This window comes from Gracilinanus agilis, chromosome 5, assembly GCF_016433145.1.
Source record: "Gracilinanus agilis isolate LMUSP501 chromosome 5, AgileGrace, whole genome shotgun sequence".
NCBI lineage: Eukaryota > Metazoa > Chordata > Mammalia > Didelphimorphia > Didelphidae > Gracilinanus > Gracilinanus agilis.
In genome coordinates this window covers 227,213,958-227,238,902 of record NC_058134.1, presented here as the reverse complement: position 1 = coordinate 227,238,902, position 24,945 = coordinate 227,213,958, and the positions used below count along the sequence as shown (strand labels likewise).

The following is a 24,945-nucleotide window of genomic DNA, read 5'->3' as shown; positions in this document are numbered from 1 at the left end:
CACTTGGGTGACTGTCTTTAGGTTCTATCAGTGTGATGGAGGCAACTGCTTGAAGATCTGTGTAGATCTGTATACATTTTGAATCAAGATTTTTTTTTAAAAATCCTTACCTTCCATCCTGGAGCAAAGTATTGGCTCCAAGGCAGAAGAGTGGTAAAGGCTAGGCAATGGGGATTAAGTAACTTGCCCAGGGTCACCCAGTTAAGACGTGTCTGAGGTCAGATTCAAACCCAGGACCTCCCATCTCTAGGCCTGGCTCTTAATCCACTGAGCCACCCAGTTGCCCCAGAATCAAGAATTTTTTGCAAAATAGAACCAAACCATTAGGATATCCAACAAAGGTGAAACTGATTTATGCTTTGGTTGCCACCACTATGGAAAGCAGAGAGGGGAAAAAGCCCAGCTGCCTTATTTTACACCCATTACAAGTTGTAAATAGTCTAGGACAAAAGCACATTTAACTTACACCAGAAGGGCCCTAAGAATGTTTTGATTTCTTACTGGAAAATCATACTCGATGAGGGGAAGGTCTCACTACTTTCCATAGGAGTATAGATAATAGGACAACGAAATGAGAGTGAGGCTATTTCAGGGGACTCCATGTAACATCATTTATTGAATGTATCTTCACTGTCTTCTGGAGTAAAGGAAGCATGATTTTGAAATGTGGTTTATTCAAGTAGGAAATTGTACCGGTTAGAATTTAATGCAGAGCCAGCAGGTTTGATTCTCATGGATATATACATATGCACACTCATACATGGATGCTGTGTGTGTGATCTTCACAGCTGAGTAGGACAAATCTTTCAGGAATGCATTATCAGGTGACAAACTAATAATAAACTAATAATAAAAGTAGTTTGTCTTTCCATGGCATTTTAAGTTTTGCAAAGAACTTTAGATAGCTTTTGCCAATTGATCCATGCAATAACAATAAGAAGCTCAACACTCGAGAGACAGTATGATGAAATGGTAAGATCACAGATTCTGGAATCAGAGGACCTAGATTCAAATCCATAATTCTGCCACTTATGCCTTTGTAACCTTGGGCAACGAACTTGATCTCTCTGGGATTTAGTTTCTTCATCTGTAAAAATGAGCAGATTAGATGAAGTGACCTCTAAGGTCCCTGACAGTTCTAAACTTAGGATCTGAGGAGCTAAGTATTCCCGATTCTCTCAATCCCATTTTTTTTAGTGCTCTTCCCTCTCCCTAAAATCCAGTGTATATTTTTTATTTACTTATTATCTGTATCAAATTTCTTATCCTCTTGATATCTTAAACAATACATTTCAGGAAAGATGTTTGCCTGAATTGATAGAGGACATTTTCTCACCTGAGATTTCTCTTTATAGGGAAATCACAGAATCAGTACCTCTCCCCTATGTCATGCCTCCCCCCATTGAATTGTAAGCTTCTTTAGGGGAAGGACTGTTTTGTTTTCCTTTTATCTCCAACACCTGGAAAATGGTAGATGCTTAATGAAATTGTTCTGAATCAAATTATATTTAACATATCCCTCATGTAAAAGATCAGGGAAACCAAAGCCAAAAGGTGAGGGAGAAGTGACTTCTCCAAGCTTGCACAACTATTCAGTGTGAGAGGTGGAATTTTATCCTGGACCTGTCACTCTTTGCAACTTTGAATAATATTTATCCTAAATTTATTATTGACTTTACTTTTTTGTGTGGGAGATCACTGTCAAAACTAGATAGGATAAAAATTGAATGATTTTCTCCAATCAGAGAGGATTCAAGAAAGACCAATAGGATAGAACTATGTGTGAGCTAATATATAGTCATTTAAAATTAAATGAAACATGTTTAGTTTTTGACTACTTATAAAATTGACAATTCTGATATTTTAGATAGCATCAATAAAGAATACTCTGATTTCCATGCACATTGGCAACAAGTTGATATTCCAAAATCTGGTACATATCTTCATTTTATTTTCTGAAGAGCACTGCAGAGGATTCCAAATTCACCTACAAAGCAAAAATACCACCAGCAAGTTAAAAAAGGTGTTAGTTATAGAATCTCTCAGTCCAATAACCAATTTCCATGCCAATAGAATTGGCTTTCAACCTACTGTTCTAAAAAAAGAGCTCAGTCTGGTTACTAGTTGGTAAACTGAAGCATGCTGGACTTCCACTTTCCTTGCTACCTTCTTTCTCAAAGGTTCAATGAGTCTTAGAACTACACGTTTTTAGAGTTTGAAAGGACTTTGCCATCACTACCATGAAGAATTAAAATCTAACTTTGAAATATGGTGCTGTTATCTCATCAAAACAGGAGGTCCTGCAAAAAATGATGTTCAAGGGCAACTAGGTGGCTCAGCGGATCTAGAGTCAGGTCTAGAGACACTAGGAGGTTCTGGGTTCAAATTTGGATTCAGACACTTCCTAGTTTATTGTGTGGCCTTGGGCAGGTCACTTAATGCCAGTTGCCTACCCCTTACCACTCTTCTGCCTTGGATTCAATACTTAGTATTGATTCTAAAATGAAAGGTAAGGATTTTTAAAAAACAATGATCAGAAACCTTCCATGTCTGCCCAATATTGTCTTGTCCATTTCCTTACAAAATGCTTCAATAAAGGGTTTTGCTTAACATACTGGATGTCTTTTTTAAAATTTCTCTTGACATTATAAGGAGAACAACGTAGAACTTTGACTGTTCTTCACTCTTGCCATGGCCTACTGCTTCTCTTGTCATGGAATTCCTTGGTGACATCCTTTACTCTTGTTCTGCTTTAGAGTTCTACTTTAGTTAAAGATTAATTAATGCTTGTTGACTTCACTTTGTGGCATGATCAACCCACCATGAGCCTCTTCATTGCCCTCTTTGGGATATTCATTTTTAGTTCTTTGGAAGCAATGATGTTCCAGGTCTCACTGACATGCAACCATACTAATAAATGTTAGTACATGGGATCAATAAAGGAACTCTTATGGTTTTCCATAAACAATCCAACCCTTTTTCTTCCTGTTATAGTATGGATCCAACTTCCAGTCAATCCAGATGGTCTATCCTGCATATATATATCCAGTATATATATATATATATATATACTTTTGGGTCAACTCAGAAGGATACACATCCAAACATATGTTGAAATATGTATGAAGCATCATTCAAATGATTTTTCCAATATGTCAATGGATGCATTACATATTTTACCCCATTCATGTGTTTTCAACTTGTATAATTAAGCCAGTGAGAAGGGTGCTCTATTTGGAGTCAAAGGACTTATGTTCAAATTTTATCTCTGCTGTTGACTGCTTATGTGACCATAGGCAAGCATTTAACCTCTCTGGGTCTCAGTTTCCTCTTCTATAAAACAGAGAGTTGGACCAGGTGACCACTAAGGTCTAGACTTATGATGTTATAACTCTTGCCCACGTCTTCCCATAAATACTCCACAGACAACCACTCAACAAACTGAACAGCTTCACCTAGGGTCCAGAGCAACATCTGTTATCCCTCCTTCTCCTTACACTTCCTTTTCTCTTCCTATATTTTGTAGATGAAATCTTTTACAGGAGGGAGACAGCATGCTGTAGTGCAGTGATTCCCAAAGTGGGTGCTACTGCCCCCTGGTGGGTGCTGCTGTGATCCAGGGTCAGCAGTGATGGCTACAGGTGCATTTATCTTTCCTATTCATTGCTATTAAAATTTAAAACAATTAATTTCCAGGGGCAATAAGTAATATTTTTTCTGGAAAGGGGGTGGTAGGCCAAAAAAGTTTGGGAACCACTGCTGTAGAGGATAAAGATCTAGCATCAGAGACAGCAGTCCTGGGTTCAGGACCTGCATCTTTAACACATACTGGCTTATGACACTAGGCACATCAGTTAGTCTTACAGCCCCATTTTCCAGCTCCCCACCACCACCAAAGTGTTCTTATTTATAGAACTGGTGCTGATCTCTCTTTTACTTAGGGAGTTCTATACACAGATGAAATCACAAAAATCTTTCCTATCACTTTCCTATCACTTCCAGCACCTATTACCAAATGGGAATTAACTAAGAGCTACTTACATCCATCATAAATCTGTCCACTGCTCTTGGGCCCCCCTACAATTTGGATTTTTCAGGGAATCTGGTGTTCTACTAATTGGAGCCACACAGCATCATGAGAGGATGCTAGTTTCTTTGAGATAGATATGCCTCATATATATGGGGGCAACTAGGGTCATTACCATCCTAGTCAAATTTCCCAAGTTTAATTCAACCTGATTTCCATCTCTTATTTAGTTCTAGGTCCAGTTCATCATCTCTCTCCAGTGCATGCCTAGGCTATGTTACTTAAGGACCTGCCTATCCTATTACATCTCTTAGTCCAGATGATAGGCATTTGTCATCCACTTGGTTTTTGTTGTTGTTGTTGTTGTGTTCTATCTGGCAAGTGATAGAGACCTCTTCTGAGTTGTCCTAGATGATAAGATCATAGAGCTGAAGCTGTCAGAGACTTTAGAGCATATCTAGTCCAGCAAATTCATTTTATACATGAGGAAACTGAGGCTTAGGGAGATTGACTGACCTGATCACAGAATCATAGTTTCATAACTAGAAGGGACATCAGGGGACTTTTAATTGATAGATGAGGATGCTAAGAATTTGGGAGATTTCCTCACCCTGAGGGAAGAATCCACATTTACTGAACATTGATTCAGAGAACCAAGAAGTCATTCAAATTCCCTGGTGAGTTTTATGTAAGGGAGTGGAAGTTGGGTCAGAGAGAGAAGAAATCCTTCAGGAAAGCATCTTCAGAGTCCAGCTATTGCCTACTTCCTAATGGTTCTTCTCCATGAGTTGATTTCAATGGGGTAACAGAAAAAGCAGGATGAATACAAGAGTCCTTGGACTGAATGATGTGATGCTTAAATTGTATGTGAAAGCCAGGCTAGATGGGAGATAGCAAAGTGATCATGGATTGACACTGGAAGGAAATGTAGAGATCAGGTTCAAATTCTTTATTTTCCAGAGGAGAAAACTGAGACCCAGGGGTTAATGCGACTTGCCTAAGATCATGCAGCTAATAACAATCTGAGATTTCAAACCCAGGTCCTTTTGAATAAAAGTTCAACGCATGATACCATCTATCTGCTTCTCAGTCAAACACTTTAGTCCAATTTCACTATCTTTCTTAATGTTCTACAAAGGGCTAACGTCCACCCTGCCACCTCCTCACCGCATATCTGCTCCTTCAGCTGCTAGCTGAGGAAAGAGAATCACAAGATTGCCATTACTTACAGCTGATGGAGTCAGCCAAAATTTTGAGCTGTTTAGTATTATCCAGAACCTCAATCCTTTGGGTATACGGGTCATAACGCACTGAGAAGGGTCGAGGAATTGTTGAGGCAAAAGCCCTGGAAGCAAAAACAGAAACTTGGGTGAAGGCCAAAATTTGACTGAAAGCATTTCTTTTAAAAATAATTAGCAGAGAAAATTCTTTCCAGTGTTTATTATGTGCTGTCACAACATCTCAATGGCTGCCCTCAATGGCCCCACACCTTGAAAAAAAGATCCATTTTTCCCAGGGGTTCTAAATCTAGGGAGTCCACACAGATCTTTCAGAGGGGTCTAGGAGCAGATTTCAAATGGTCTGTAAACTTGGATGTGGAAAAAATGCATCTTGGTTTTTATTAACCTCTAACTGAAATTTAGTATTTTGTTCCATTATGAAGGCAGGCAACAAACACTCTGAGGAGAGGTCCATAGGTTTCACTAGATTGCCAAAATGGGGGCTATGATAAAAAAAAGGTTAAGAGCCCCAACTTTTCACTGACATTGTGAGAAACCAGACTTACCTCACTTTCTCTTTGGCATCACTGAAGCTTTCAGCTACAAAATATACAGGCTGGAATTCGGTGACGGGGTACTCTTGGACTGCTGTTGTTTCTAGCTCCAGGGGCAGAAGCTTAGGTTTATCAGACAAACAGTACTGAAAGCCAGAAATTAAATTTTTTTTTACAATTAATAGTCCATCAAGAGACCTTTACTAAGTGCTTACTATGTGCTAAAGACTTTGGTCAACACTGGAAATACCCAGAAAGGGTAACCTCAAAGACCTTACATTCTAAGAAAACACATAAAGCAATTGGTACATGGAGGATATATACAGAGTACATGCCAAATATTCTCAGAGGGAAGGCTAGCTGGCCATAGGGTGAGAGTCAAGGCTTAAGAGACGGCTGTAGCCCAAGTATGATTTGTCCCTTTGGAAATATTACAAGGTCTTTGGGGTTGGGAGAGGTCTGGGGAAAGGCTTCCTTTGGAAAGTGGGATGGATTTTCTCTACTATGCCTTCCCACCAGATACCTTTGACTCCACCAAATAGTCTTCAACTTCCTTTTATGTGTCATTAGAATATAAGCTTCTTGAAAGCAGGGAATGCCTTTCCTTCTGCTTGTGTTTGTATTCCCAGTGCTCTGTGCCATGTCCAACACACAGTCATTGCTTAATAATTGCTTGTTGATGAATGGCCTGATTCTTATGATTGTGCCTTTCATTTTGTATATATTTTATATTTCTTTCTAGGTGTACATGTTGTTTTCCCAAAGAGGATAGAGTTCACTGAGGTCAGGGACTATTTCATCTTTACCTTTGTGGATCACCTTTTGCATATAACAGGCAATTCATTTTTAACTTAGAACCAAAACCAAGTATCAATTCCAAAGGAGAAAAGTGGTAAGGACTAGGCAATCCAGGTTAAGCGACTTGCCCCAGCTCACACAGCTAGGAAGTATCTGAGTCTCATTTGAACCCATCCCAACATTATTTATACATTGGTGGCTTTGTTGATTCTACTAGGAAAGATGACCTATAAATTAATGAATGTATACAAAGCCATCGAAGAGTGAAGGTAAAGAGTGTTGTAAAAACTAGGGGGGATGAGGAAGGACCTTCCATAGAAAGTGGCATTTGAACTAAGCCTTCTTAAACCCTCAGCTAAGCATTCTAAGAAGTGTGCTGTACAAGGATCATATTCCAGGGATGGGCAATGAGCCATGGAAAATTACAGAGGGGGAGGATGGAATACTGAGCTCTGGAAACAGCAAATTAGTCAATTTGGTGGGAGTGTAGTGGTTGCAAACCAGGGTAGGCTAACACAGCCTCCAACTTCCCAAGGCCATACATAGGTAGAAGAGAATTCATCCTTCCCTTCTCTATTGCTATCCTACACTGCCCTCTCACTCCCTGTCCTATAAATGGAGAAGTAAATAGAGATATAATAAGACCAATTACTACAGTAACCCCAAATGTTTGAGTCTGGGGACTGTCACTGGATCTTGTGGGGCACAAGTTACACACCTGTAATTCTCCAAATGAAGACAGGAGCCCAGCACCATATGCCTTTATGGAATCCCCCTGTTTGCAGAGGCCAAACTCCACCGTAAACCAATAGATCTGGAATGAAAAGTCTTAAGTGAAGATTTGCTACCACTTCATACACACACAAAAGTGGGGATTTCATGGGGCCAGAATGATCCATATAATGCTAGTCATGTTTGCTGTGTCAACTGATTTTAAAAAAATATTTTATATATTAACCAGAAGGGTTCTAAGAGGCAACATGTCAGAAAAGATTAAAAGGCAGTGTGGAGGTCAGGAATATCTGAATTCAAGCAGGGGGTTTCCTGAAGCTAACTCAAATGGGCATATAGAAGTGGTTTATAAAATTTTGGTATGAGCATTCACACCTTGGAAGTCAGCAAATGATACCAATCAGGGCTTGGTTCACGACTGAATCAAAATCAGAACTAATAATGCAGAATTGAGTCTTGATTTATTATTTTATTGATTGTCTAGATTTAAGAAAACATTAATAATAAAGTAACCAAACCTTGATTTATTTTTTGTTGATTGTCTAGACTTAAGAGATTATGAAAATATTAATAATGCAGAATCAAACCTTGATTTATTTTTCTGTTAATTTTCTAGATTTAAGTAAGTGATTGAAAAAATATTAATGATGAGAAATTAAACCTCAACTTATTTTTCTATTGATTGTCTAGACTTTAGACAGTAATGGAGAAAATGATAAACTCAAGTGTGTCTTTACACTACCCCCTCCTCAGATTAAACCTCTTCCCAGAACACCCCTCATTCAAATCTTCTGGCAAATCATAGTTGTGTCACCCTGAGTCAGTCACTTAATAGCCCTATATTTCAGTTTTCTCATGTATAAAATAAAGGAATTAGAAGTGCTATCCCCTTTGATCCCTTCCATCTTTAGCAATCTGAGATCCAGGGTTTCTAGGAAGAAATGGAATGGGATAATCATAAAATAACCTCATGTTTGGGCTTAAGGAAGGCTTTGTGTAGTCCCACTCCTACTCAGAAGAACTGGATGACAAGTTCCAAGAAGTACTTAACCTTCTTTTGCAAGAAGAACCAAGGCCCGGGGAGGTGAGGTAATTTATAGAAGAAGATTTGTAAGGACCCATCTACTTGGTAGACCTAAAATCCTGTGATCTCTCTTATAATTGGTTTATTTGGTTCAATTTGTAAATATCCACATAGGGTAGATGTGATTGAGATCAAAGTTTACCTATTAAGGCTCCTTAGCCATAAAAACTATTTGGTGGTTGAAGATGGTTCTAGAAAGTAAATTGGAAATGTCCTGGTTGATTGAATTATAAGATCAGAGATCTAGAACCAGAAAGAACCGTAGACTCCATCTAGCTTAACCTTCAAATTTTACAGATGTGGAAACAGATCTGGAGAGATGAAGCAACTTCTCTGAAGTCCCATAGGGAGTTAGAGTCAGATACACAATTTTTCCTAATCCAAATCCATCCCTCCTTGATTTGCCCAAGATTACACTGCTCATTAATGAGAGTTTACCCAGGCTCCCTGACTCCTAGCATTTGGAAGGAATCTATTAGTTTTCAAACCATAATATTAAAATGGCATCAAAATTTTCAAAATTTATCCTTCACCATGATCCTTAATAACAACTAACATTTTTAAAAGCACTTTAGTGTTTGCTTTACATATTTTATCTCATTTGACCCTCATAACAATCCTGTGAATTAGGTGCCATTGTTATCTTTATTTTACATGTGGGGAAACTGAGGCCCAGGAAGATTAAGTGACTAAGTTAGCAAGTGTCAGAGGTAGGATTTGAACCAAGATATTCCTGACTCCAAGTTTCAGTATTTTATCTACTATACTATGCTAATTCTTTTTTAAAAACTCCTACCTTCCATCTTAAAATCAATACTGTGTATTGTTCCAAGACAGAAGACTGGTAAGCACTAGGCAATGGGGGTTAAGTGACTTGCCCAGAGTTACACAGCTAGGAATTTTCTAAGTCCAAATTTGAACCCAGGACCTCCCATCTCTAGGCTGGCTTTCAATCCAATGGGCCAACTAGCCTCTTTCTACCATGCTGATCCTTAGAAGTCTCCCTGACTTCTCCAAAACTGTCAAATGTTCAGACAAAGGACTATTGCTAATGATGCTTTAATTATCTCCTAGTCCAGAATGATCCTTCTAAGACTCTATAAAGCCTATATTACCGTTGCAAGTTTCTCAATGTATTCATCAGGGGCACCCAAAGAAGCCAGGCCAATTTCCTGGAACAATAAAAAATAAGTATGTTGTTAGATGCCAGAAGCCCATCCGTCAGTTTACTAAGTCCATATTGTGTGCAAAGTGTATACAACTGCATACAACAGGAGGCGACAGAACACATTTCTTCCTGTTAAGTGCTTTCTTTCCACTCACCCAGACACCACCCTCTCCCATCACCTCTCCCATCACCTCTCCCCTGGACTTTTGTCACAGTCTTCTTATCTTCCCAAATCCATTCTCTATTCTCCTCCTTGATACAGCTGCCAAATGGCTCCTCCTAAAGCATGAGTGTGACTGTGCCACTCAGCTCTCAAAATTCTACCCATCCTTCAGGTCCCAGCTCAAGAGCGTCTTCTTTTATAAAACCTTCCGTGGCACCCATTCCAAAAAAAAATCCTGGATATGATTTCTCTTGCCTCTCCTTCCCCCAGCACTTCATCCCCAAATCTCTTATGGTACTTACAATCTGCCTTGCTCAAAGAAGGTCTAAACCTGGGTCTATAAACTTGGCATATATTATTTATATATAGAAAGACAAAAATAGAAATATATTTATTTACGAAATTGTATTTCAATAGAATTGGTTTTCTTTGTAATTCTATGTATTTTATTTTATGCATTTAAGAATGTTATTCTGACCTGGTCTGGTGGTGTTAGGTACTAAGGAGTCTAAGGCTTTGGATTTCTTGACTCACAAGTTCTAAAGTATAATAGGCTACACCAATTAGGTGTCTACATTAAATGTGGCATCTATATGGTGAGTGTCTCAGAAGAGAGAATGGGAGTGAGGGTACTAGATTGGAGGGGTGAACTGGCCCAGTTTGGAAATGAAAAGGTGTCAAAGTCCTTATGTGGAACAGAATGATACTGGCAAGTAGTTCCTGGACTTCCTTCCATACAAGGCAAGATACAGAAGAGAATGAGAAAGGAATAATGATTTATAAGGTGCCCATCATGTTCCAGACACATATAGAGAGACTCAGTCTTTAAAACAAAGACCCCATTATTCCAAGGAGTCTATATTTTTATGAGACTGGCAAAGGTCTATCATACACATACACACACAGAGTTAAGAATTCATATATCAAAGTACTATATTTTCATGCAGACAAATCTCTCACCTACTAGATTGCAAACTCCTTGAAGGCAGAGACTGTCTTATTTATGTTTATCGTATACATAGCATCTAGTACAGTGCATTATATGGGCACTCAGAAAATGCTTATTGAATGAATGCAAAAATCTCTTCCCTCACCTGGGAAAATTGAGCAAAACTTCGATCAGAAAACAATGGAACATGCCCTAATAGTTCATGGCAGATATCACTGAAAGAAAGCACAGAAGTTATTTATGTGTCATTAATGAGCAGGATGGTTTCAGAAAAACATGAGAAGAAGTTAAATCTCAGAATCTCAATTTCTATACTTTTCCTATTAGTTCTTATAGAACTGATGCAAAGTGAAGTGAAAAGAACCAGGAGAACATTGTGCACAGTGACAGCAATAACATACAATGATCAACTGTGAAAGACTGAACTACTTAGACCAAGATGGTGATCCAAGACAATTCTAAAAGACCCATGATGAAAAATACCATCTACCTCAGAGAGAAAACTGATGGGGTCTGAGTACAAATGGAAGCATACTTTTTTTGCTTTCTTTATGTTTCTTGCTTTTTATTTGTTATTTTTTGCAACATGGAAAATATGTTTTGCATGATTTTCACATGTATAATTGATGTAACATTGCTTACCTGCTCAATGAGTGGGAGAGAAGAGAGAAGAAGAGAGAAAATTTGGAATTCAAAAAATTTTAAAATAAATATAAAACATAAAATAAATAAAAAGTTAAAAGAATAAAAAAATGTTGCTTCATTCATAGCCTTCACATGGGTCAAGAAGAAAGCTGAAAAAAAATTATTGAAGCCCAAACTCCTAAAGAAAAAGAGGGCTTGCTGGTAAGATATAGTGAAGCAGGGAGTATGGTGACAGTTGGGTATAGGGAGTATAATTCCCTATTAGTCCTTCTGACATTTAAGGGAAGGAGGCCAAAGGGAGAAGAAAACAAACATCTATTAGTGGCCTGCTAGGCACCAGACCCTCTGCTCAGGGCTTTTCAAATATTAAAGACTGTAAGGTGCTACACATTGAAGAAAGGTATAGAAATTGAGATTCTGAGATTTAATTTCTAAAGGCTCAAAGGATTTAGAACCTCAGAAACCATCTGGTCCAATTCCCTCATTTTATAGATGAGAAAATTAGAGTTCATAGAAAAGAAATGACTTGTTCAAACTTACACAGAAAATAAATAGCAGTATCAGCATTTGAATCCAGATCTTTTATCTCTAAATCCAGTAAACACTCTACTCCCAGAATTATGGCAGTGGTGGGTCAACTCCAAAGTTCCATTCTGCCTTACCCCATAAAGGAAGTTCAACTGGCACCAAATCATGGCCATGCCAAATATATAATAAGAGCATGCAGATGCAGGTTGGGTCAGCTGTGGCGCTAAGTCCTAATGGGTTCAATGACATTCTGTAGTAGCTGAAGCTAAGGAAATGAACAGAGTAAGGGAAAGAGCTCCTTCCTTCTGAGATTACCTTCTGTACACCGCGTGCATTTCTCATATGTACATAGTTTTCTGCATGTTGTCATCCCCTTTGGAATGTGAGCCTCCTTGGGTAGGAATGATTTTCTTTGTACCTCTAGTACTTGGCAGTGTCTTTCACTTAGTTAGCTTCAATAAATGCTTGTTAACTGACTTTTTCTTTCCTTGATAATAAAATTACCTGGGTCCATCTCAGAATCAGTGCAATAATGGTCTGGGATTGCCTTGGTAAAGAACCAAGGAAGATCTGCAGATAGGAACACACTTAAACTTAGGCAGTTGCCTTAGACTCAGAGAGTCAAAGTCATTTGCCTAAAATTAGATTTCTAATAAAGCATCAAAGGCATGAATTGAACATAGATCTTCCTGACTCCGAGTCTGAAATTTTATCTGTTCTTTTTTCTTCTAGAACTTCTCTGAATCAAATGAAAACTTAAAAATTAGTAGAAAATAGTCTTTCTGAGGAAACTAGATAGCATAGTGGATAGAGCTTCAGGCTGGAATTGGGAAGCCCTGGGTTCAAAGCTGGTCTCAGATGCTTCCTAGCAGTATGACTCTGTGCAGGTCAGTTAACCTCAATTGCCTAACTCTTGCTATATTAGAACTGATGCTGAGGCAGAAAGTAAAAGTTAAAAAAAATGAAAAGAAAAAGAAAATAGCCTTTCTCATGCCTACTACTTTGGTTGACACTCACATCACCTGGCGAGTACAAAGTACTTCTGTTTTATAGTCTGTTAAATACAAGAAGTTACTAGATATCATTGGCATGGAGAGGGAGGAAAGAAAAAACTTATTAAGTGCCTTCTATGTGCCAGGTCCTGTGCTAAATTCTTTACAAATATCTCAAATTCCTTCTACCAATTAAAATTAGCACTTTCTCAGCAACTCAGAATGGTAGAAGTTTCCTAGAGATCTGAAGAATTGTGACCTACCCAGAGTCACCCAGCCTATCTCTCAGAGTCCTACACATCTGAGTCCAAGTTTCAAAGGCACTGACCAGAACCATCTTGAAACCATTGGAGAAAACTATTATACAGTGACTACAATTTTTAAAAAGTGAAAAAAAAACTAAAAGGAAGCCAAACTCTAATTGTAATTGTAAAAAAAATTAGTTCCAGCAAAAAAGATAATGAAATGCACCTCTTTCCTCTTGGTCTAGAGAGAGGAATCTACCAAGGCAGAATATTGAATGCACTGCAAGAGGGGGCAGCCAGGTGGTACAGTAGAGAGATAGGTGGCCCTGGAGTCTGGAGGATTTGATTTTAAATCCAGCCTTAAACAGCGTGACTCTGGGTAAATCACTTAATCCCATTTGCCTCAGTTTCCTCATTTATAAAATGAGATGAAGTAGGAAATAGCAAAGCACTCCTGTATCTTTGCCAAGAAAAACCCAAATGGGGTCCCGAAGAGTTGGACATGACTAATTGACCAAAAAAACAAAAAGTTGTTTTTTTTTTTACTTAACTATTTTGTTGTTGTTGGGAGAGTGGGTGAGGGGGGGAAGATATCTCCAAAAATGATTGTAAGATAATAATGATGAAACAACAGCAACAAGAATAGAAATCAAAGGCAGGAACTCCCAGTTCAGTGACAGTACTTCTGTTTAATGGTCTCAGCCTATTGCCTCACCCTGTCTCCATGGACTACTCACGGTTCTGGTGTGTACATCGGCTTAGATCCATGTCTGATGTACTGTGTGCAGTGGAATACCCTGAATGCCAGGCCGCCCAGGAAGTCCCTAGAGGAGAGCAGGCCAGCCACAGGTCGGAGGCGAAATCCAGTACAGCCTTCAGAAGTCAGAAATGAAAAGTAGACAAAGAAAACAAGGCTGGTCAAAGAAGTTTCTTACAGGCTGTGACTCTTATAGATCAAAGTCAGAGCCCACACAAGAAAAAAAAATATTAAGCAAAGGAATTTTTTCTCTGGGTATATATACATTTTTAATGACTTAACAACTGACCCACTTAGACCAAATTAATAAATAAGTAAAATCCTGGTTTAAAAAAAATACACACACACACACACACACACACACACACACACATGTATGCCCTGCTTGACTACTTGGGACTCTCAACCAAGACAGCCTTTCCAAAATGGTACCTCTACTGAAAACTTTGAATTACTATAACCAAATGTCCATATAAAGTCATAGAAGTGGATTTGGAAGGAACCTTAGGTGTTATTCAGATAGTCCTCCTCATTTTACTCCAGTGGAAACTGAGCTTTGAACCTTCACACCATTGTTAAATTAACAAAGATCTGAATAATTCATTTGTTTAGTTGTTTTTCAGGTGTGCCTGATTCTTCTTAACCCTTTTAGGGTTTTCTTGCAAAGATACTGGTGTGGTTTGTCATTTCCTTCTCCAATTCATTTTATAGATGAAGAACCTGAGATAAACAGGATGAAGTGATTTACCCAGGGTCACATAGCTATTAAGTGTCTGAAACCAGATTTGAACTCAGATTTTACTGATTCCAGGCTTATCTCTCTATCCACTGTGCCACCTAGCTCCCCTAATTCATTCAAACTAATGTGCTAATCTGATTTACTAATAGATAATCACTTAAAGTCACAATTTCATGAATTGAGAAGTGAAAGGAAACTTTGACATTATCTAATACAAACATGTTATGTAACAAATGAGGAAAATCATCAAAATCATATTATTTATTAATAATTAGTGGCTATAAATACTGTACAAATAACAAGCTACTGAAATACTTTAAAATACTTAATAAACAATAAATAAATAATACCTTAAAATTTTAAGTATTAATGAAAAAATTTAAACTTCAAAAGTTATACTATTATAGGATTTTCCCTAGAGTTCAAGGAGTCTAAAGTCCTCATTTTGCAGATAAGGAAATTGCAGATAAGGAAATTGAAAACCTGAGCAATTAAGTGACTTGTCTAAGGCCATAGAGATAATGAGGGAAACAGAATTTGAAGCTAAATCCTATTCCCAAGTCACTGTTCTTTCTACAGTACTTCAGGGTTGCTCCCTCTCAAGATTTATTAAGAACCATCCTCAAATTAATGCAGAGCAAATTAAGTAGAAACAGGAGAACATTGTATAGAATAACAGCGATAGTGTACAGTGATTGGCTATGAAAGACTTGACTACTCTCAGGAATACAATGATCTGGAACAATTCTGAAGGACTTATGACAGAGAATGCTCTCCATTTCCAGAGAAAGAACAGTTGGGCTTGGATGCAGATCAAAGCAGACTATCTTTCACACTGGTTTATTTACAGTTTTATTTGGGGGTTTTGGTTTTGTATAAGTATGCTCTTACAACAATGACCAATATGGAAATGGGTTTTGCATAATAATATATGTATGGCCCAGATCAAATTGCTGACTATCAATGAATTGGGGGAAGGAAGGAGATCATTTGGATCTTATAGTTTTGGAAAAAGTATGTTGAAAAATATTATATGAAATTGAGAAAGTAAAATATCTTTGAATTAAAAAAAGAACCATACTCAATACAACTCTGTTAGAAAGGTGGTCTATGGATACCACCATATACATCCATATGTATGCATGTGTGTATATATATGGTGGTATGTGCAGTTGGTTGCTGTTCATTCATTTCATTCCTGCGAGTCTTTGTGATCCTATCTGAGGTTTTCTTGGTAGAGATTCTGGAGTCATTTTCTATTTCGTTCTCCAAGGAGAGAGGGAGAGAGAGAGAGATGAATGGATGGGTGGATGGATAGCTAGCTAGCTAGCTAGCTAGATAGATAGATAGATGGATGGATGGATGGATGGATGGATGGATAGATAGATAGATAGATAGATAGATAGATAGATAGATAGATAGATAGATAGATAGATAGATAGATAGATAGATAAGATGGATGGATAGACAGATAGATAGATCGATAAATGCAAAGATACATAGATAGAGAAGAAACATAGATACATAGAGATAGCTAGCTAGTTAGAGTGATTGATATGATTATAGATATAGAGATATACATGGACATATATATGCATATATTTAAGTATTATCATACTCATATTACAGATGAAAGAAAATGGGACTCAGATTAAATAATTGGCTCAAGTTCATAGAAAGAGCAAGTGGCAGAGATATGATTTGAACCCAGATCCTACGATTCCAAATCTTATGATCTTCCCACTTATTTACCTGTTCTGACATTCATCTTTTAGCAGGAAACAGTGCCTCAAACGAAACAAATTAAGGAATAATAATAGAATTTCTGATTAGAGATATATTTTGAGATTAGGGAGCCTTTCCCAGTGTGTGTCATACTGATATTTTTCTTCTTTAATAGATTTATTATCTTACTGAATTCTTTATAAAAACAAACTTGTTTTATAAGTTTTTACACTCAAATAAATGAATTTCTAAGCTAAAAACATCATAACAACTTTTTTAGGCAATCCTTCTAGACTTCCATCAGGAATCCCTGATTGTGTCTTCTGTGTCTTCCTTTTTGCAATAATATATTCAGTATATGTATGTGAGTGTAAATATATATATATATGTGTGTGTGTGTGTGTGTATGAGGGCATGTGTGTGAGAGTGTGTATACATGTCGGTGTGGGTGTATATTCTGTTCTTGTTCCATTTTTTTGTATGGAAGTAATATCTTAATCAGTTTTAACACAATTAAGATTAAGAAACTTAAAGAGAAAAGAGCAAGACATTGTTTTGGAATTGATAGAAGACCAGAGTGGGTAATGTTTAATGCTTTATTAATATTTCTAAAAGAAGTCTGGAGGGGTAGTCTTGTCTATATTTTTCTTTGCATGATTTCATAAAGGCCTTTTCCTGTGTCTTCATATTATCCACATTTCTATAACGAGATTGTGATCCCAACTTAACTTCCTTTGTTGATGAGCATTATGGTTGCTTCCATGTTTTTTCAGATATGAATAAGTATTGAAAAACCACTGAGCAGGTTTGTGTGTGTGTTTTTAATAACACTTTCATGTTATGTTCCTAAAAAAATGGAATTATTGAACCAAAGAGAACGCTTATTTTTATAACCTTTTTGTATTGCTCAATTCCTCTCTACTGATACTCAGTTCAACAATTTTATATCAACAATAAAGAAAGAAGCCTTTTTTCTGCAATCCCACTAAATTGTGAGTTTCATTGCTTTTCATCATTTTTTGAAAATTTGAAGGATGTCAGGTGGTACCTCAAATTTGTTTTAATTTGTATTTCTTTGAGCCTTAGTGAGGTTGAGGCTTTTTTGAAAAAATTATTGACAATTTGTGTTTCTTTTTTTAATTGTCCTTTAATATCTTTTAACCATGCATTCATTGTGAATGTGTATTAATTTACAGATTTAATAAAATATCAATCTAAAAATATTCTCTATTTCTTTCATCTTTGTTGTGATATTTTCTTTGTTGTAATTTTGCTTATTTGTGTTTCACCTTTATATCATTTGTAAATGCTTTGTCACATTTATTGATATATGTTTTTAAAATCTCTTGGTTCTTTTTTATCAGTTATTATGGTTTTAAATTTTCTATTCTTTGTTGTTCTTAGTTTTCTATTTTTTTACTTCATTCTATCTATACTATTGTTTTTCTTTCACCCTTAAAAAAAGCTTCATTCATTTATTTTATCCTTTACTCTGTTAATGTAGTCACTTAATACAGACTCAATTCTAAAAATTGTTTTGACTATATTCTACAAATATTAACATGAAATTTGTGATTTGAACACTAATTTTGTTTCTTTTAAAATTAGAAAATATCATGTCATTTGTTTTCATAATATAAAATTCACAACTTTATATTTATATATAATTAGGAAAAGGCAAAGTAGCTATATTTTTTCCTTAAGAGTTTATCCTTCCAATTATTTTGTTGAAATCTGCCCTATGCTAAAGATAGAAAAGTTCCTACTGTTCAACCATGAGACCCTCACTCCCTCATCTTATTGAAAGGGTGCTTGACAGGGTGTTGAAAGCTCTAGGATAATTTTCTCTCCCCTCATACCTATCTTAGAGAAGATTCTTCACTTCTCAGAGCTGAGAGGATTCTCTTCTTCTCCCCTCACTCCTTTATTCTTCCAAATGGACCAAAGGAGACCCCTAGATCTACTCACATTTCTGAGCCTGAGCAGAGCTGTCTATCTGGCATATTTCCCTGTATTAACAGCTCCCACTTACACCCACTTCAGACTTGCTAGTCCTACTCCTTCTACCATTTTCATTTCTAATTAGAATGAGTAATAAAACTTAAAAACAACACAAAAGGTACATTTTGTAACATAAGAAACCCAAGAGATAAAAAACTTCCTCAGTAATGAAGGTTGAAACATCTATGGACAGGATTGATGGTATCTCAAAGGATAAGTTAAATCATAAATTGAATTATATAAACAATTTACTAAAGTAATTAAAAGGAGACTCTCAAAGGAACACATATTAAAGAACATTTTGGAGAAAATTTTACAATAATATCCAAATAAAGAAAATTTGGATTGCAGTAACAAATAACAGAATAAATGAAATGAATCAAAGATTAATTAATAATATGAACAAATTTGAAGAACAATCCCTGCCTCTCACCTATCGGAAAAGGAACTTAATTGATAGGTTGAATAATGTTACAGGTTTAGAAGACAAAACAAGGAGTACAAAACCCAGACAAATATGTATACAAAGAAGCATTCACTTGAAACCAGAGGCATCTTCAAGAAATGGGATCACTGGTACAATAAAGCAAAAAAGTGGCTAGACCCTAAAAGGCAGCTAGGTGACACAATGGATAGAGCACTGAGTTTGGAATCAAGAAGACTCATCATGAGTTCTAAGCTAGGCTCAGACACCCCATTAGCTGTGTGATCCTGAGCTAGTCACTTAACCCTATTTGTATTAATTTCCTCATCTGAAAAATGATTTAGCAAAGGAAATGACAGACCAGTTCAGTATCTTTGCCAAGAAAACCCCAAATGTATAACAACTATCTGCGGGGGAACATGTATGCTGGACCCACTTTTAAGTTTAATCTACATTATTAAAACTTTCTCAAATTTAGATAATCAACAAAACAATAAAATGAACCGTAATTTGTTAGGTTTTGCTGATTTTTAAGGTATAAATGTTCATACCGAAAATTTAACAATGTTTTTCAATTGGACCTGGCTCTACTCACATGACTGGAATTATTCCTAGTAATTTAGAATCATATTATGAAGATGAACAGACCCTGGGAACGCAGTTGAACAACCTACCCAGAAGAGATGCCATGCACAGGTCTTCAAGTCCAATGCCCTATTCTATAGTTAAGGAAATGGAAATACAGAGAAGTTGTATGTCCAGGATCACATTTGGAAGCTTGGAAGCATCTTCCTGTCTCTAAACTCGTGGCCTATCTATGAAATCATGATGCTGCTTATAGATGTGCATTATCTACTTCAGTCTGTGGGAACCCCTTATAGAGAAAATGGAATAAATATATAATTTTCATTTTACAAAAGAAATTATTGAGATCAAGAAAGTGTAAATGACCTTTCCAGAGCCACATGGCTAATAAGTAGCAGAGCTGAGTGATTCCCTATCCAACACTCTTAGTACAACAGGATCTTTTCTCTCTCTCTCTCTCTCTCTCTCTCTCTCTCTCTCTCTCTCTTTCTTCAACTTCTCTCTACTTTCTCTCTCCTCTCTCTTCTACTTCTCTCTCCTTCTCTCTCTTCTACTTCTCTCTTCTACCCATCTCTATACCTCTTTCCTCTCTCTTCTGCCTTTCTCTCTTATCCTTTTACCTCCTTCTTTCCTTTTCTCTTCTACCTTTACTTCTCTTTCTTTTTCCTTTCCCTCTTCCTCTCTCTTCTTCTCTTTCCCTCTCTCTCTCTCTCTTTCTAACTTCTCTCTACTCTCTCTCTCCTCTCTGTCTTATTTCCTCTCTCTTTTTTTCTCTATCTCTGTCTTTTATACACAAACACATACACATACATACACACATGCCCCTCAAGTATAGAGAATGGAGAGGCTAGCAGAGGTAGAGATAACCATGTAATTCCAACAACAAAGATTATGCAAATGCAATTACTTTCCCAGAAGAAGGTAATAGGTAAACTTACTTTGAAGAAACTGAGAAACATCCTCCAGCTGTGGAATGTTGTCTTCTTGGAAACCACAATATTTTTCCAGAAGAGGGAAGATGTGATTGTGTTCATAGCAGGCATGAGTTTTATATAAAGACTTCAAGGTCTTGAACACCATGCCCCATGTTTTCTTCTCTTCCTCAGTGTACTCTACTCTTGGGATTGGTTGTCCACTGTAATAAAGATGTAGAAAAAATAGAAATAGGTCTGAAGATAAAGATAATTTTAGCAGGAGATGATCAGAAAATAGACCCAAGACCTACAAGGAATTCCAATGGCCATCTAATGGGGAAACTGGGTCCCAGAAAAGTTAAGTCACTTGTGCAAGATCACACCATTACTAAATGGAAGAACCATGAACTGAGAAGTTGTACCCAAGATTTCATAAATCTAAGGCTAATGCTTTCCATCAGTCCAAGGTGACATCATAGGACCACACATTTGGAGTTGTAAGGAATTGTAGAGGCTATTAAGTCTAGCTCCAACACATTTTAAGATAAGGAAATTGGGGCACTGAAACTTTCAGTAATTTGCCCAATGTCACACAACTAGTAAGAGTCTGAGGCATAATTTGAACCCAAGTCTTCCTGATTCTAAGACTAGTAACTAGTCCACTCCATGATGCTTGCTATGTGTGATAGTTGCTTCACTGAGATGTTGTAGGGATTTTTTAAAAGTGTGAAAAAAAAACCCCACTGCAGTTTCTTATACAGGTGCTTTTAAGCATAAGATGCTTCCATCTAGGGACTCTGCCCATGTTCTGACAAAGAATTTGGAAGGATACTAGCAATAATCATCTCTCCATAGTTATATCTGAGCAGTTCAATTTCTTTTTTAAAAGAATGATTCCTACATGGGAAGACGATACACACAACTCCGAAAGTTTTTTTTTTCCTTTTTTTTTTCTTTTTTTTTTTTAAACCCTTGTACTTCGGTGTATTGTCTCATAGGTGGAAGATTGGTAAGGGTGGGCAATGGGGGGTCAAGTGACTTGCCCAGGGTCACATAGCTGGGAAGTGGCTGAGACCGGGTTTGAACCTAGGACCTCCCGTCTCTAGGCCTGACTCTCACTCCACTGAGCTACCCAGCTGCCCTCCGAAAGTTTTTATCATCATTAGGGTGATCAGAAGGAGTCTGCATAGACAGAGGACATAAGCATAGTCAATTATGTTGGGATTTTCTCCAAAAAAAAATGTAAGGGTGAGAAAGAGGGGATGTACTGGGAGAAAGGGGGAAAAAAGATAGAGTGAGGTAAATTGTCTCATATAAAAGAGTCACACAAGGAAGAGTTTTTATAGTGGAAGGGAAAATGATAGGGTAACAATGCTTGAACCTTACTCTCATCAAAACTGACTCAAAGAGATAAGAATAAATGTGTATATGTTTGTGTGCATTCAGTTGTGTATAGAAATTAATCTTACCTAATAAGGAGAGAGGGGGGAATGGGATAAGACAGGAGGGAGGGGATGATAAGGAAGGGCAGATTGGGAAAAGCAGTGATCAGCAGTAAGACAGATTTTTGAGGAACAGGATAAAAAGAGAGAGAGAACATAGAATAGTATACCTGTAAGATCTATGGGAAAGAATAGAATTTAAGACCAAGCTAGAAATAAAGAATATCACAAAATGTAAAATAAATAATTTTGATTACATTAAATTAAAAAGGTTTTGTATAAACAAAACCAATGCATCCAAATTAGAAGGAAAGCAACAAATCGGGGAAAATATTTATAACAAAAACCTCTGACAAAGGTTTAATTTCTCAAATATATAAGGAACTAAGTCAGTTGTACAAAAAAATCAAGTCATTTCCCAATTGATAAATGGTCAAGGGACATGAACAGAGAGTTTTCAGATAAAAAAAACTATCAATTAGTGCATGAAAAAATGTTCTACATATTTTATAATTAGAGAAATGCAAATCAAAACAACTCTGAGGTACCATCTCACACCTAGCAGACTGGATAACATGACAGCAAAGGAAAGTAATAAATGTTGGAGAGGAAGTGGCAAAATTGGGACACTGATGCACTGCTGGTGGAGTTGTGAATTGATCCAACCATACTGGAAGACACTTTGGAACTATGCCCAAAGGGCTTTAAAAGACTGCTTGCCCTTTGATCCAACCATACCACTGCTGGGTCTGTACCCTAAAGAGATCATAAGGAAAAAGACTTGTTAAACAATATTTATAGCTGTGCTCTTTGTGCTGGCAAAAAAATTAGAAAATGAGCCACTGTCTTTCAATTGGGGAATGGCTGAACAAACTGTGGTATCTGTTGGTGATGGAATACTATTGTGCTGAAAGGAATAATGAACTGGAGGAGTTCCATGTGAAGTGGAACAACCTCCAGGAATTAATGCAGAGTGAAAGGAGCAGAGCCAGAAGAACGTTATACACAGACAATTATCACTCTGTAAGGATGGGACAGGTTGGCAATGATTGGTAATGGAGTCATAGCAAAAGATCAAGCTGGCTGTACTAACTGGGGGAGGGGAATGAGTGGATAGAATTCTTTTTCTTCCTCCTCCTAAGGCAGTTACAGCCCCTGAATAACGTTTGTAACAGAAACCCCTTCAAGATCAAGGAATTGGGGCTATTTTGACTTGGCCATCCCAGGGCTAAATTGGTTGACAGATAAGAAATAATCCCACAGAGATTAGCAACTTTCACTGTTAAAAGATTAGTCCCCAAAACCTAAGGTAGATAAAAATTCAGGATGTCTTCAAATAGCAGTCTTGCCCTCTGGATAACAGATATACTCAGTGCTTGCCTGGAGGAAGATTTGGCCTAGGTAATGTATGAGATCGGTTGGTAAAGCCTAAAATATAACTTCACACTGGCTCACAAATTTAACAAGGGGGGATTTTTAATTTCAGGAAAACAGGGAAGGAAGGGGAAATTCTAGGATTGAGGGTAAAGAAAGCTACCTAATATCTTCAGGAAACTTGTTAGATATGCCTTTGAATAACTAATACTTCTAACTCCCTCACAAACTGACTTTCTCTTAATCTAATGTTATCAAGTTTAAGATGGTGAAAGTAATCTTGATTATAGATTTATATTGATTAGAGATTAACTGAGATACTGCAGGTGAGGTTTAGTCTGTATGGAGTAACAGCAAAGAAACACTCTGCTCCTTGAGGTCAGAGATGAGCTAACAAAAAGAGAAGCAATCCTACCCTTTTCCCAGACACTCTGATTCCCAAAGTGTCCCCAAAAAGTGTCCTTACCAAGCTGGGTATCCTGCTTTTTATACCCATATTCTTAACTGCCTCAACTTCCCCCTCTCCTGGAGTTCTGGGGGGTACTGTGGAATTCTGTGAGGCAGTTTCACCCCACTTAAGATCATTCATGTTACAACTGTGACATAATCAAATGTAATAGACTTCTTTACTAGCAATAATGCAATGATCCAGGATATTTCTGAGGGACTTATGAGAAAAAATGCCATCCATATCCAGAGAAAGAACTGTAGGAGTAGAAACACAGAAGAATAAACATATCCTTGATCACATGGTTCAATGGGGATATGATTGGGGATGTAGACTCTATTGCAAATATTAATAATATGGAAATAGGTCTTGATCAATGATACATGTAAAACCCAGTTGAATGGCTCGTTGGCTATGGGAGGGGGAAGGGAGGAGAGAGAAAGAATATGAATCATGTAACCATGGAAAAAGATTATAAAATAAATAAATAAATAAACAATTGAATGAATGAATGAATGAATGAATGAATTTAGGTAAATAAATAGCTTCTTTTATATTCCCCCCCCAAAAAAAAAGAGAGAGAAAGATAAATAAAAATGATGAAAATATGCTCTCCACCTCTAGAGAGAGCACTGATGAACTTTGAGTGAAAATTGAAGTATATGTATCTTACTTTTTTATTTTTTCCATTTTTTGCAATATGATTAATATGGAAATATGATTTGCTTGATTTCACATATATAATTAGTACATTGTTTGCCTTCTCAATGAATGGGGGAGGGATTGGTGGGAGAGAGTCTAGAATTCAAAATTTAAAAAGAAAATAATATGAAAAATAGCACTTAAAAGTTAATTTAAAAATAAGAATGAGTTGATTCTCTAAGCAGAGATAGTATTTGTCAAGTTTTCAGCCCTCTTCTAAAAGTGGGAACACCAGCTCTAGACAAGATAAGCCTCAGTTTATTTCAGCATGGCAATATGGTCACAGGAGAAATTCCCTTGGGCTCTGAGCAGACTACAGTGTGTTCAGGGTGGGGTGTGATATGATGGCATCTTCTGTATCTACAAAAAGAGGGAACAGTACTCACTGACCTCAGCTCTCACATTCTGAGCTATGACATCATTTGAGGTGGAGGAGAGTGGGAGAGAAGGAGAATGTGTTTGTCCCATTCCTAAGAATTTAAGTAAGTAATCTAAAATAATCCAAGAGTGCCATACAGTGGTCAGCTATAATTCTGGGAAGAGATTCATATAAAGTGACTGCTGAATAGCTGTACAATATAACAGTCACAGGCTCCCATCTCAGGGATGGAGAATCATTTTTCTTGAGTCAGGCAAATTGAATTCTATGATATCCTTCCTTCCTTCCTTCCTTCCTTCCTTCCTTCCTTCCTTCCTTCCTTCCTTCCTTCCTTCCTTCCTTCCTTCCTT

General features: G+C 37.1%; 1 protein-coding gene across 1 annotated transcript in view; it reads right to left on the bottom strand.

The window, feature by feature from the left end:
* Positions 1-586: 586 nt before the first annotated feature.
* PAH (phenylalanine hydroxylase) overlaps positions 587-24,945 on the bottom strand; it is a 69,681-nt gene continuing 45,322 nt past the window's right edge. The window contains exons 6-13 of the mRNA XM_044678777.1: positions 20,275-20,471; positions 13,843-13,978; positions 10,841-10,910; positions 9,531-9,587; positions 7,318-7,413; positions 5,814-5,947; positions 5,257-5,372; positions 587-1,987 (exon numbers count right to left, since the gene is read on the bottom strand). Coding sequence (XP_044534712.1) covers positions 1,944-1,987; positions 5,257-5,372; positions 5,814-5,947; positions 7,318-7,413; positions 9,531-9,587; positions 10,841-10,910; positions 13,843-13,978; positions 20,275-20,471 — 850 coding nt within the window. The 3' untranslated portion in view covers positions 587-1,943. The remainder of the gene's footprint in view (positions 1,988-5,256; positions 5,373-5,813; positions 5,948-7,317; positions 7,414-9,530; positions 9,588-10,840; positions 10,911-13,842; positions 13,979-20,274; positions 20,472-24,945) is intronic.